The following is a 14,737-nucleotide window of genomic DNA, read 5'->3' as shown; positions in this document are numbered from 1 at the left end:
TTTTCAGCTTACTTTTTTCTAGTCCTCTATAATATTGTCTGCTCCATTAGCATTATGGTACCCAGAAGAACACAGTGTCTGGCTCTCAAATATTGCTCAAAAATTTTAAAAAATAATTAATGAATAATTTTTGGTGCCGTGAATTGACTCTCTAAGAAGACAGCTTAAAAACAAAGTGTGGAAATCTTGCCCCTCCCATCTTCTTTTTCCTTGCATAAACTCGTTATTAAATATATATGATAATCAGAGGTGGTTAGTCATATAGCAGAACTTGAAGGACAGTGAGTTTTCTGTTTTATTATATCTTTCATTTACCTAAAAACAAATACATTTCTGTAATATATTTGTGTAATGGTTTTCTGAAAGTAATTATCCAAGGTTTTCACTTTTTATTATTTTAACTTTCAAGGTGGCTGGGATTGTTGGCAGAGCTGACGTGTTAGCGTGTCTGCTGTTTCTGTTGGCCTTTCTCTCCTACAACAGGTATGTGTGACTAAGAGTGCCTTTCTCTGTGATTGCAACTGTGCCATGTTTTTAGACTGTGAGCACGTGCCTGAGAGGAAAGAGGCTTCTGATTGTGAAGTACTCAACAAGTTTTCCAGGGACCAGGAATAGGACTCTTGCTCCTTATTCAACGCTGGGCCATTTTCTCTTCCAACCCCATTCTGAACCACTTTGTAGCATCTCAAAGGGATTGCTTTCCTAGTGCTGGGAACCTAAGCTCTTGTTTTTTCATTCCTTTTATTTGTAGTTTCTTACTGAGAATTGAATTTGGGATCTTAGCTCTGAGCCAAAATGTATTAGATGCAGTGCTCTCTTTTATTTTTCTATGATTTGTTAATTCTTCCTTTTCATTTTGGTCTGAAGTTTTTTTTCTTTCTTAGCCTCACCAAAGTAACTCAGAGCTTAAAACAATAAATAAAGCTGAGCATAAAGTAGTATTTCTTGACTTTAGTTTTTCAATTTACATATAGTTTCATCAAAATACAGAAGTTTTTTGTGTTTGGAAACTGAAAAGCATTAAAATAATTTGCTATTATATTGCACCTTTACTGTAAATCAAATCAGATTCTCACCTGAGTCATGCCGTGTCCATATAGATAAAGGAGATAATTAAAAAGAGAATATGAATGGGGGCAGCATGGCCTGTGATATGGTTTGGCTGTGTCCCTACCCAAATCTCACCTTGAATTGTAACCCCCACAAATCCCATGTGTCCTGGTAGGAACCTGGTGGGAGGTAACTGAATCATGGGGCCATATCTTTCCCATGCTGTTGTCATGATAGTGTATAAGTCTCATGAGATCTGATGGTTCTAAATCGGGAGTTTTCCTGCACAAGCTCTCTTTGCCTGCTGTCATGCATATGAAACGTGACTTGCTTCTCCTTGTCTTCTACCATGATTGTGAGGCCTCCCCAGCCATGTGGAACTGTAAGTTCAATAAACCTCTTTCTTTTGTAAGGCTCAGTCTCAGATATGTCTTTATCAGCAGCGTAAAAACAGACTAATACAGCCTAGAAAAAGTGGGCAGGTCAACCACGTTGCCCAATTTCATAGAGATACGCTTGATTAAGCATTCGGTGGCCCTGATCTTTGGATCAGTTCATTGACCTATAGGCTTACAAACCCCAGTGACTGAGGAACACTGTTCTAAATCAGTGGTTCTCAATAAGGGTTGATTTTTCTCCTCTTCCTAGACACTACCTCCTCTACCCACAGGAGACATTTGGCAATACCTGCAGACGCCTTTGGTTGTCACAACTCGAAGAAGTGCTCATGGCATCTAGTGGGTAGAAGCAAAATATGTTGCTGAACAGACGTCCTGCAATGAACAGGACAGTACCTACAACAAAGAATTCTCTGGCAGGAAATGCCAATGGGGCTGAGATTGAGAAACCTGTTACAAACCAATTTAGACTTTGAGTCAATAATGAAATGAATTCAGTCTTAAGAAGTTTTGTTTTGTTTAAAGGGTGGAACATTTTCTTAGCATAGTGCAATTCTTCTTCTTCCCCTGGCTTTGCAACTTCCTACTGCATTCTTAATCATATGATGTGAGTGTTATGAAACCTGAAAATATAAGCCAAAATTTAACAGTTAATTGTTTCTTGTTTACTCTGGCATTAGAATAGAAGGAATAATTGCTTTGGAGTTTAAACTTGTTCTCTCAGCCCTATTCTGTGTGGTTAATATATTTGGGTGCATGATTAGGCCTGCAGCGTATCCATATCTGTATGATAATGAGCCATGTTATTACAGATTTGTTTTGCATGCCATTCTTACTTTCAGAAATTTAAGCTATAGACCAACTCAATAGAAAAAAAGCCTATCTACTGCAAATTTTGCATATAATCTTGTTTGGTTGTTCTAAGACATAACACTAAGGAGAAGGCGTCTGAACTACAGAAATATTGGCTTTTACTTCAAAGGAATAGGAGGCAATAGGTGTGGTACCTGCTGAAGGGAACAGTGATATTTCTTGGTAGGGGCCGGTTCTGTTTTACAAGGCGAAACAAAGGCTTAATAGCACTGGAGAGCTTTTGAAAATCCTTGTTGGAAATTAAACTGAGAAAAGAAATAAATTTTACTTAAGATATCCTCATAGAAAAATGAATTTTAAAATTTTGGCTAAATGAATTTAGCCAAAAGAAAAACATAGGTTAAAATAGTTGCATTTTCATCCCAGAGAGAAATGCTGAGTATATTTTGGCATATATATCCACTGGCAACTTTGTTTTATGTATGGAAGCGTATAAAACACTTCACTAACATAATGATGGTGATAAACACTTGATGTGTAAACGAGTCATTTGTTTAATTCCCCCCTACAACAGTTATCCCTTTCACACATAAGGGAACTGAAGCACCAAGAAGTAAAGTAACTTGCCCCATATTACCCTGTTAATTAACTGCTGTGGTTAGCAGGGAACCGAGGGAACCTGGCTCCTGAGCTTATGCATATGGTTTTGTAACTCGATTATTCACTTAGAATGTATTCACTTAAACATCTTTTCGTGTGACTAAGTATGTCCCTGGTAGAATTTTAAATGGCTTTTTAGTGTTCATTTATTACCTACCATAGTCTGTGTATACTATGATTTAAGTACCAAATTTATTATTGTTGGGATAAAGACTCTTTAAGAAATCTCTGCTCACCTGCTTAATTACTTAGAATACAAGGAAATTGACATTAGATCTTATCTTTAACAGGTGGTATTTCTTAGCAGCCCTCATTCCTTCTGAGATTAAAAGAATCTCCAACTTGTTTTTCAGGAGTCTGGATCAGGGCTGTGTTGGGGAAAGTTTCCGTTCCACGGTGTCTCCCTTCTTCTTGCTGCTCAGTTTGCTTCTGGGGACCTGTGCAATGCTGGTGAAAGAGACAGGCATCACGGTGTTCGGAGTGTGCTTGGTTTATGACCTGTTTTCCCTTTCCCACAAGCAAGACAAGTCGTAAGTCACTTTAAAGTTTTGATATCAAACGGCGTGACATGGGAAGAGAAGAATTACTTAAAACAATAGTTTCCAAACTTCCATATAAAAAATACAAGTATAACATTTTATTGAATGTCACCTTACCTCAGACTGTCTCGTAACTAACGAAGCTTATTTCATTAAGATAAGTGCATTATATATGCTCAAATGCTTCACACTTTCATATAAATCAATGAGGACTATGAAGTTTTTGTGAGCCCCAAATTTGGAATTAAAAAATCTCTATGTTAATTGCAAGTTTATATTGCTGGCTTGTTTTGGTTGCATGCTGCTGAGAAAATCTTGATTCGTGTAAGTAAGTGATTGCAAATGGTAACAGCTTTTAACAGCTTGCTTTGGATCCCTGTATTTGCATGAGTGTTATCCATCAAAGAGCCCCTTTGCCTGCTCTTCTAATGATGCTGTTACCTAAGAGTTTCAGGAGTGCCCATTGGAATTTCACAAAGAGCCAGTCTATACCATGCAGGAGTACATACACGTCGTATTCAAATTAATGAACAAGCGTATTTAGTAGCCCAATTTATTTTAAAAATTTAAGGCACATTCATTTTGTGTTGTGGCTTATAGATGATAAGAATCACTAACGCATATTAAAAGTTCAAACACATACTATAATTTCCTTCCCCATCAAATCCATAATTACCAGTAATTTTGCAAGCAGACCCCATTTTTCAGTAATTATAAGGTCCTTACTTTTAAAACTTTTAAAAGATGTGGCTAATTTATTCTTCTGCCTTATCAAATGAAGAATTTTATCTTAAAAAAAAATCCTGCTTTTTAAATCCCTTTTCCTACCTCTTTATACTTCTTGACGTAAAGATAAGAGCAGTGCTATTGAGTGGTAACAAACTGAGATGAGTCAGGAAATTGATTACCTTCTTGCCTGGGAGTGTGATAGTTGGGGATAATTTAAAAAGAGTATAATGCTGTGTTGGGTCTCTGTAAGTCTCAGAGGCTTGTAAAATCACGGAGCCAAATAAACACTTTGACCCAAACTCATGCCGAGAAAACCATGAGCCATAGGCACTCACTCCCTTTGGCCTATATGAGGATGCCTTTCCTCCCTATCCTCTAACCAGTGGGAGTAATTGCATTGCCCATCTTACTTTTCAGAAAACAAACTATAAACCCCTTTCTACTTCCTTCTTGCATCTACCTTGTTTCAACATCCTTCTTTCTGCTGTGCCTCACTGATAGCGAAAAGATAAGACAGATAACTGCAGATGCGTTCTCTCATGTGGTCCAGTCCAGAGCTATTTTAATGTTGTCATTGAAGTCATGTCTCCTCTGGTCTTGCGACTCTCCAGCCCATGGGTGCCTACACCTCCTTTTTTCTTCTTCATGTAGTCACTGTTGAGCCAGGCCTTTTTCAAAAGGGATAACTGTCTCTTTTCTTTCTTTGATAATCTTTCTTAATCTTCATCAAACTAAACACTCAGAAATTCATTGGGAGGGTAATACTGCTGACAGAAGTCCTACAACTTAGTCTGTTTTGTTTTTTTTTAAGAAGCTTTTAGCTTTCATATCCAGCGGTGCTGCTGCCTAAGTGGAGGCATTCATTCTTCATGCTTTTATCCACCCATTCAATACATGTTCATTCTGCCTTGCCAAGAGCAAGACAGATATGGTTCCTTCCAGCAAAAAGTACATAAGATGTTGGTGGAGACAGACATTATGTGAGTAATTCGATGAGTGATCGATTACAGTTGTGAAAAGTGGTAGGCAGGAACCAGAGGATATAACACAGAGACCTGGCCAAAAATGGTTGATATCACCTAAGGGCTGGCCCTGGCACTGTGCCATGCTATTTGCTTGCAACAACCTTTATCCTCATTTTACAGAGGAGGAAACAGAAGCACAGAAAGTAATCCTCCCCACAGTCAGCCAGCCCAAGGGGAGCCAGGAGTTGGACCCATGTCCATGTGGCTCCAGGTCCACAGGATTAGCCCTGAGCACCATTGCCTCCCAGGAGGAACACATGACAGGGACTCAAGAGACCTCGCAGGACATCTGCTGCTCAGGCATCATGAGACAGTTACCCAGCTCAGAGGTTCTGCGTATTTGGGGGATCATGGACTCTTGAGAATTTCACAAAGTTTTGTCCCCAGAGGAATGCACATATACACAGAGTTTTACACAATCACTTAGGGGTCTACTCCCCAGTCCCCACTTTACCTGCTAATTTGGAGTAAACATCTTAGCACTAGGTGGTTCTTGAGAGCTTTCATTGTATGATTTAGGAAGCAGGAAAGAAACAGTGATAGAAACAAAATGCTGCAAGTACTTTCCTACAAGAGGCACAATTTATTCTTAAATTTTAAGATTGGGCCACATAGATGGAATGTGATTTTTTCTATGTGACATCGTCTTTAGGAGGAAAGATTTTCAGGAAAAGACCAGCTCCTGAAAGCTACCTTTCTTTTTTAAAAACATAGGATATAATTTCCAGCATCTAGAAAGTAACATTCCCTGCCCACAGTCATCCTCTCTCTCCAGAGGGAATTACAATCCTGAATTTGGCACTTTTCATTTCCGTGATTGTTGCTAGCACTTTGCTTCATATACACACATACCAGTGAATATCAAAAGTATTATTTTACATATTTGCAAACTTTACATAAATGGCATTGCTTGCTTTTTTTTTCCATTCACCATTGGGCTTTTGAGATTTATCAGTGTTGATTTACGTAGCTATATTTCATTTATCTTAACTGCTATATAGCATATAGTTATCATTATCCATTTTTCTGGGTTTGGAATTTAGGTTATTTCCACATTTTTGCTATTATAAACTATGCTGCAGTGAAATTTCTGTGCATACATTCTTGTGCAAATATATGAAGGTTTCTTTCAGGCATAATCATGGAAGTGTAGTTGCTGGGCAAAGGATAGATGCATGTTGACTGCATCACACCCCAAGACACTGCTGCTGAAATGCTTCTAGCAGGAATGAAAATCCCCTTTGTTTCACTTTCTGACCATCCCTTGGTAGTATCAGATGTTTAAATTTTTGCCCATCTCGTGGTTATGAGTTATATCTCAGAGAATTCATAACAGAAAAAAATGTAATTATTGGATGGTTCAGCTATGAGCAATATCTTACAAGATCATAATAATGTAAATCCTTAATACCACTTCAACCAAATATTCTGAGATAAACCTATTTGGAGGGTAAGGGGTGAAGTGTGTGTGTGTGTGTGTGTGTGTGTGTGTGTGTTGGTGGCCATCTAAGAAAGACTCAGTTATAGTGTTGTATAACAGTAAGTCAATACGATAAGTTTTAAAATTGAAAAAATATGTATAATTATGTTGTTTTAATAATATGGCAATAAATGTCAGAAACACAGGAGCTAAAGACTTGAGAATGATTGTTTCCAGGAAGCAGGACTTGTGGGTGGGGCGGGGTACTGCTGTCTGCTGTTGCAAGCCTTGTCACTCTGTTTGACTTTGTCTTCCCTCAATTCCATACATAACAGGAGCAATGGGGCCCTCTGTCCACATGGCCCACAGCAGCCCGGGAGCCCCCAGCCCTCCTCACTGCCAGGCCATCCTCACCGAGAGAACGGGAAGCACCAGCGTTTCCCTCACAAAGGAGCTTGGGGTGGCTGCCACTCTCCTCTGCCACCGGAACCCAAGAGCAGTGGATTCCCGGTATCCCCACCAGCTGTGTGGTCCATGATGAGGTACTGGGCTGGGTTTCTTGGTTCCTGCATGTTTTCAACGTCCAGCATTACCTAGTGCAGCCTGGGATGCCTGGGGAATTGAAGCACTGAGGCAGCACACTGTGACCTCCCTCTCTTCATGCTTCCATCCTTCCCTTCTTTCTGTTCCCTTTTCCCTCTTTTCCTTCCCTGTAATACAATGGATAAGAAAGGAGTAGTTAGATGAAGCAAGTGGAAGCCGTGCTGTCTGCCTGTGATGAGGTGTGGGTCTGTGCAGCTTCAGGCATCAGAAGGCACCCTTTGTTTACTAGGGGAGGAGGGTGTTCTCCCTCTGCTTCTCCTGCCTCTCTCTGCTCTTTGTGCTTGATCTGAATTTATTACAATGCAGATATGGGAGGAAACCCAGAGGACTCTTCCTTTCTGAAATGTTTTTGACGATGTCTGAAAATCTTTAGTGCACATGATTGTCTTTTCTTCTTTATTTTTTAATATTTTGACGTAGCCATGAAAATTAGCATGGATTTATCAGGACAGGTGTTGCTCACTAACTTAATTTGTCTCCAAAATAGCTCAGGCCATGTGCAAATCAGAACATAACAGATATATGCTAAAAGATAAACTTAGGCACATTAAAAAGCTAAAGCGTTTATTTGAGCAGACAGTGATTAATGAATTGGGCAGCTCCAGACCTCTGAGGTTTGGGGCTCCCCTGCTGAGGCAGGAGGGAAAGTTTTTACAGGGCGAAGGCAGAAGCAGAGCAAAGGAAATATTTGATTGGTTAAAGGGGAGCAGTATCCCCATATGGATCATTCGAGTGGAAAGTTCCTAGTTAGAGGTTAGTTAGTGGTTAAGCTTGATTTCATTTTACCATTTACACTCAGTTGGGTTTCTCTGCCTATGTAGGGCTACAGGTTGCCAGAGACCCCTCAGCCTAATGACCTCCTAATTATTTTAACATATGGAAATTTCATTCATAGGATTAGCACTTTACCACTTCAGATTGCTGTTCTTACTCTTCTGTACACAGTCCCTTAGAATTCCTTCCTTCTGTAGTATTGGCTTTCAGTTATTCTCACCTTTGCCTGTGTTTTTTTTTTTTTTTTAATCTGGCCCCATTCATTCATTCTTTTGTTCATTCATCAATAAATATCTGTTAAGTGGCTGAAAAGTGCCAGGCATGTTCTAGGCACCAGGAGTGTCCTGGTAAATAAGAAAGACAAGGTCCTTGCTCTTGTATAGCTTTCCTTCTAGTAGGAGAAGGTAGATAATAAATAATCCACAATGAATGAACAATGTGAGTGCTAAGAAGAGAGTAAGGCAGGATGTGATGGAGAGAGATGGCTTAGCCTGAAGGCATTCAGGTTGGTTGGCCAAGGAAAGCTTCTGAATCCTCCTGAATGAGGTTAGGAGCCAATAAAGGTGTGCAAAGATCTGGCAGAGGGTTCTGGGCTTGAGGGTTATGAGCAAAATGGGAGAAGAAGGGGTGAGGGCAAGGATTGGGCAGGGCACAGGGGAAGGACTGTGCTGGCTGTGGAAGCAGGTTTGGATTTTATTCTGAGGGGAATGGGAAGATGTTGAAGTTTTATTATTATTTTTAAGTATAGGCAGACATGATTACATTTCTTTTAAAAACATTCCTTCTGGCCTCTTTGTGATGCAGGATGTTGGGGACAATCACGAAGAAGGGAAAAGGGTTAGGAGGCTTTTATACAAGCTGAGTGAGGGAAAGGGAGTCTTAGCTGAGTGTCATGGAAACTGCAATGAAGAGATGAGCTGGATTTGAGATACGCTTCTGATACAGACCCAACAGGACTTGCTAGTGTTTGTGATGATGGGGAGAGGGAAAGGAAGAAAACAAGGATTTCCAAGTTTCTGGCTTAACCAAGTGGGTGGATGGTGGCATTAGTTACTAAGAGGAAAAATTAGGGGAGTAGTAGGTTTTCTGGGGGTTGGAGAGAGAACAAAATCACATTAATGCGGAAATTCCTGAGGAAAAGGGAAGAGGAATAAAGGGTTAAAGCATTGAGAAAATCTTGACATTTTTGTTGAGGGCCATGGAGGGAAAGAAGGTGAAACAATTGGGGAAATTGTGAATTTTTTTAGTGGAGGCTAAAGAGGTGGGGGAAAGGAGTATAGAGATCATTGGAGACATTCAAGGTGGGACAGAAGCTAGGCTGCCACGTGACTATGAACTCGGTTGGGGCAGGTTCATGTCAGGGTGTGTCACAGATGGGTTGCCAGCTCCTGTCACAGGGTCTGGCCAATAGCACCTGCTTAAATAATTGCAACATGGATCAGTTGATGAGTGGATGATAAGGAAGTGTTGGAAATTAATAATAGTGGGACATTTCCAATAAATTTGCCAATGAAGAAATGAGGAAAAGATTGTTAGTGGAAGGAATGTTCATTTTTCTTTCCAGTTTTATTTTATATTTTACGGATGTGTGTGGGTGTACGTGCACGTGCACACATGTGTGTGTATTGTTAGATGACCAGCACACACCTGTTATGTGCTGCTAATTGTTTAATAACTGGCTTTCCAAAGAAAGGGACTCCTGATTTGTAGTGTTTCCTAATGTAAATACTCCCACTGTGGCTGATTTCAAGCTACGAGTGTGACTTCACTGACCATGGCGCCGTGAGGGCTGTGTCGTAGCCCGCCGTGATGCAGTATTTCTATCAGATAGATGCAATAGACACAAATAACCTCAAAAACATAGGTCATAGAAAAGTGAAGCAAAAACCAACTCAAGAATAATGAGCTTTGAGTATTTAGTACCTTGTTTAAAATATGACATTTAATTTTAAGTTTATATCATTTAATTTTCAATAATGGCTGTTTTTTAAATAAGTGGCTTTTAAAATTCCTACAGATTTAATAGTCAGCTCTTCCAAACCAGTGTCAGCCAGCTCTAGCACAGCAGTGAGAAGGTCCCTCAGGAGGGGGAAGAAAACTTTCTGTTATCCAACTACTGTGTACCAGGAAGGCGGCCAGCCTGTCCCATATGTTATCCCATGCAACCACTGTGGTATCTCTTTTAGGCTAAATATTGCAACTCCCATTGCTGTAAGGAAACTGAGGATTAGAGGTTAAAAAACCTTGTCCAAGTTCATGTAGTAAGTGGTAGGGTCAGGATTGGAACCCAGGCTGTTTGACTCCTAAACTTGTGCTTTGCTCATTTACTATGCTCTAAAGTCCAGAGTCCAGGGCGAGGGCTAAGCTTTGGGGAAGAGGCAGAGTGCTTGTATCATTTATATGTGGAGCTGGCTTCTCCATTGAACTCTCAGCAGGTACAAAGATTCTTGCAGTCACCTCTGGCTCCACAAATGAGACACCTCTTGACTTGCTTCAATATGGGTTATTGGTGATAATATATCAAGCTAGGTGACATACCTTATAGATTACTTTTTCGTTTTTTTTAACCTCAAGTAGCAGACTATTTTAGAAAATGATGATTGGAGAGCAGTAGATAGCACAGCTGGAATTGGGCCAGATTCTCACTAAGTTAATGTGTTTGTGGGCCAGGACCATCTTCCCTCCATAGAAAGGAAAGTTGTCATATATCTTTGCTCTTTGGGAAAAAAAAAAAGGTGTCATACATTTGAGTATAAATTCGATTACTGTTACAATTACTTTTGAAAACTGTGCTTGTACTTTTTTCTGAAGGTGATCAGGTAAAGCAAATAAAAGTTAGAAGAGGCAACGTCATCGTAGTTCTGAAGATCTCTGACTCTGCAGACAGAGCATTTAAATCATGGCTCCATCACTTACTTGATCCTGGACAAGTTATTGACCTCTGTGAACCTCAGTTTTCTCATCTATCAAAGGGGAAAATGATAGCAGCACGTTACTCATACTGGGTGTCAGGACTAAAAGCATTAGTACACATATTAAGCATATAATTGGTGCCTGGCATACTGTGGCCACTCAGCACATGGAAACCAGCAGCTTCATTATTATTAGTTTACTATTCTGAATATTATTTTCTCTGTTTGGGTTTCCAAACACTGGGATGCATGGTAAAAATGCTGAACCTGCAGTATACAGGCAAGAAATGAGTTTGTTTTTGTTTTTTTTTAATGGTTCAACTTCAAAACTATTAGGACATAGTCATATTGGATGCATTGGTGTGAGATTGACAAGAATTGGGCTAAATGTTATCAGGCAAAATATTGTTTTCAGAAACTAAGTAATACAGGGAAAAAATCTAAGCCCAGGAAAAATATCCTACTGCAGGTCATTGATTTGGTTTGCCTGTTTTTATGTGATTTAGTGATTGACTTATGGGTAGAAAGTATAATGAAAAGCCTAGAGTTGAGAGTACCTAGTCTAAAATCAGATGACATTTTAGTTCATGCTTCTTTTACTGAATTATTCCATGGGAAATGAGAAATGTTTTATGTGTAAACACCCCCCAACATCTTAAATACATCAAATTCATGCACACATGAGCCCACTTTCCCTTTCACATTAGAAAGCCTAGTGAATTCTAAATGAAATCCTATCTTCATTCCATATACATCAAGTATATACACACCTATATATGTATAGTCATTCTTCATATATACTTGATAGGTTTCATGTTTAAATGACAATGACCACAATAGACATTAAAGACAGTTCTTGGCTCAATAAAAATTCTCGAACATTTCCTCTTTCCTCTGCTGCCCTTCAAAGTATGGTATGGATCATTCGTTCATTCAGTACTGTTTGCTGAGCACCTACTATATGTCAGGCACTATTTTTGGTGCTGAGAATATGGCAGTGAAATAAAGCCCTATTCTTGTGAAAGTTTATGGGATGATGATTATGATATTTCTATATAAAATGAACTCCTTTTCTACTTTTTGGGCAAGTTAATGGTTAGATTTTCATTTCAGTGGCTTTTAAAAGTTTTTTTTTTTTTTTTTTTCTGTAAATACCTTGCACATAGGCTTGCAAATAAAAAAACTAAAACAAGTTTAGGACTAGAGAACAGTTTGGCACTAAAGTGAATTGTAAGGTAATTAATTCAAGGGATGTAGGGAGGAATGTAAATATTTTGACCTTCAGTGATAAAATGGGTAACTGATCTTTTAAGTGTCATTTTTATGTTTTATTGCTGTAGACCTTGTATTGCACTCCTTTTCCCCCAAAGTAAGAAAAGCTGTGCAAATTAAACTCCTGAGGTAGGTTTTTGAACTTTTATGCCACACGTATGATTCTGTGAGTAGGGAAAATGTGTTCCAGATTATTACCGGCCTCATACCGTCTTTGAGAGAAATCTAGTGAGCTAGTGATATGAGATTTGCAGGTGATAGAACAAATCTGTGTTGAAAGCCTGCATTATTGATGAACAGGGTTCTCTTTCTCCCCCTTATACATCATATGCATTGACTGATCTCAGATGAGCCATTTTCAGTCTCATTCAGCTGCTGCTTTCAAAAATGAAATGCCTGAATAAGAGGTGTGGGGTTAACTAATGGGTCCACACAGAAAATACATGTAACAGTTAAAAGTGAAGTTTGTAGATTCATATTTATTTAATAAATCTCACATCCCTCATTTAAAAATCTCTTAAAATATAAACCTCAGTGATGCACATTAAAAACACAAACCACCTCATGGAAGCAGATATGAACCAAGATCTTATTTTAAAGGATCTTTGCAAATTTTTAATTGCTGCTAATAGCTTTCTCCTTGCTTTCCTTGCTTTGTGTATAGATGAGCTGGGCCACATTTTACTATGGAATTCGCTCTTCAGTGGCATACATAGTTAAATCTTTAAATGTAGTTTTTAGATGACTGTGTCCAGGTTACTGTGAGTTATTTTCAGGAGGTAGGAGGATGATGGTGGTAGACCCAAGAAAGTAATAACTTTTAGGCTCAACTATATAATGACACTGACCAAACTAACCAGTATGATTAAAGTTATGTATTATGAAACAACTTTATAACTGTTGGTACTCAGGGTCTTATCATTCAGATATAATACCCAAATGATATCCTTCCTGATCTTTGTCCATATGCATCCCTGAGCTTTTTCCATTCTTCAGTTTCTTTTTTGTTTGTTTGTTTTTTGTTTCTTTTTAAACAAGTTTTTGAGATTGAGTCTCGCTCTGTCACCCAGGCTGGAATGCAGTGGCGTGATCTTGACTCACTGCAACCGCCTTCTGTGTTCAAGTGATTCTCAGAATTTGGCCTCAGCTTCCCAAATAGCTGGGATTACAGGCGCGCCACCACACCCAGCTAATTTTTGTATTTTTAGTAGAGACGGGGTTTTGCCATATTGGCCAGGTTGGTCTTGAACTTCTGACCTCAGGTGATCCACCCACCTCGGCCTCCCAAAATACTGGTATTACAAGTGGAGCCACTGTATCTGATCCAGTTTCTTTTTAATGTGGTGAATTGACCATACATTTTGCTAAGACCCTGTGTTCTTTGGTATTAGGTCAGGACTACAGGCACACTTAGTGAATGTTAAGGCACTGGAGAAGGGAGGTGGGTGATTACTGCAGGCAACTGACCTCCTATGGAGAAGTAAATTGTTTATTGAAAAGGGTAAATGAATGGTGGTGTTTTGCTGTAGGTGTGACAGAAATGGCGGGAAATGTATTTTGATAAATAAAAATAATAAGGTTGGGCACTGTGGCTCATACCTGTAATGCCAGCACTTTGAGAGGCTGAGGGAGGATCACTTAAACCCAAGATTTTGCACTCCAGCCTGGGTGACAGAGCAGGACTTTGCCTCTAAAAAGAAAAAAAAGTTAAGTAGAAAACTTATTTTCGAAAATAAACTGTGTCAGTTAGTGTCACAAGTCTTCTGAATTATGAACTGTGTTGATTGGAGTAGAGTCATTACTGTGCCTTTCATGTTCTTCAGTGGATTATTTATCCAAGCTCATTTCCCATGTCTCATTAAGGTAGGTTTTCTCAAATACAGAACTTGCCAGAAAAGTGTTTTCTTTGGTGGCTAGAGATTTTGAAGAGAGCTTTTTGTTTTTTCTATTACTATTTCTTAGCCATTAATTGAGAGGGATGTCATCCCTTCTGAACCAGAACCACAGTATGTGATAAAACAAATCATCTTTATGAGTTCATCTGAAAGCTTATTAGAACTCCACATTGGTTCCTGAACGGAGCTCAGCACTAAAATGGATAATTTCAATAAAGTGCTTGTTGGCTTCATTCAGAAGTTAGCACTAAAAACTGCTTCTAAATAAATCATATGCTAAGGAGGCAAAAATTCCTTTTAATTTATGGGTAGCAGTTGGTAGTTTCTAACTGCTGACAGTCCCTGGTTCATTCTGCTTCAGCTTGATTGGGTATCGGTTCTTGGCAATATTTGATCCCCTGTGAATTTCAGTCAGTGGATGATAAGTTCTTTCCTTTCTCAGTGTAGAGTAATCAAGCTTAGGCATCTGCTTTCCAACTGGATGCACAAGGACATATGCTGAAAGAGAACGCTATCAGAAGTAGGCATTTCTGGTTGGCATGCAATTCTATCACTGTCACAATAGGCTGTTGAAAGAGAATCTCAGGTCTCATGGCTTTCCATCAGCTCAGCAGACACCATATGGAATACTCAACCTCTGGCCTGTG

General features: G+C 39.2%; 1 protein-coding gene across 1 annotated transcript in view; it reads left to right on the top strand.

The window, feature by feature from the left end:
* LOC108293733 (protein O-mannosyl-transferase TMTC1-like) overlaps positions 1 to 14,737 on the top strand; it is a gene marked incomplete at its 3' end in the record, with an annotated part of 187,277 nt that overhangs the window by 27,398 nt on the left and 145,142 nt on the right. The window contains exons 3-5 of the mRNA XM_017515248.2: positions 410 to 483; positions 3,275 to 3,451; positions 6,970 to 7,176. Coding sequence (XP_017370737.2) covers positions 410 to 483; positions 3,275 to 3,451; positions 6,970 to 7,176 — 458 coding nt within the window. The remainder of the gene's footprint in view (positions 1 to 409; positions 484 to 3,274; positions 3,452 to 6,969; positions 7,177 to 14,737) is intronic.

Source organism: Cebus imitator, unplaced genomic scaffold (genome assembly GCF_001604975.1).
Source record: "Cebus imitator isolate Cc_AM_T3 unplaced genomic scaffold, Cebus_imitator-1.0 Scaffold545, whole genome shotgun sequence".
In the NCBI taxonomy this organism is placed as follows: domain Eukaryota; kingdom Metazoa; phylum Chordata; class Mammalia; order Primates; family Cebidae; genus Cebus; species Cebus imitator.
Note: the sequence above shows the minus strand (reverse complement) of the source record. Positions and strands in the feature narration are given on the sequence as shown.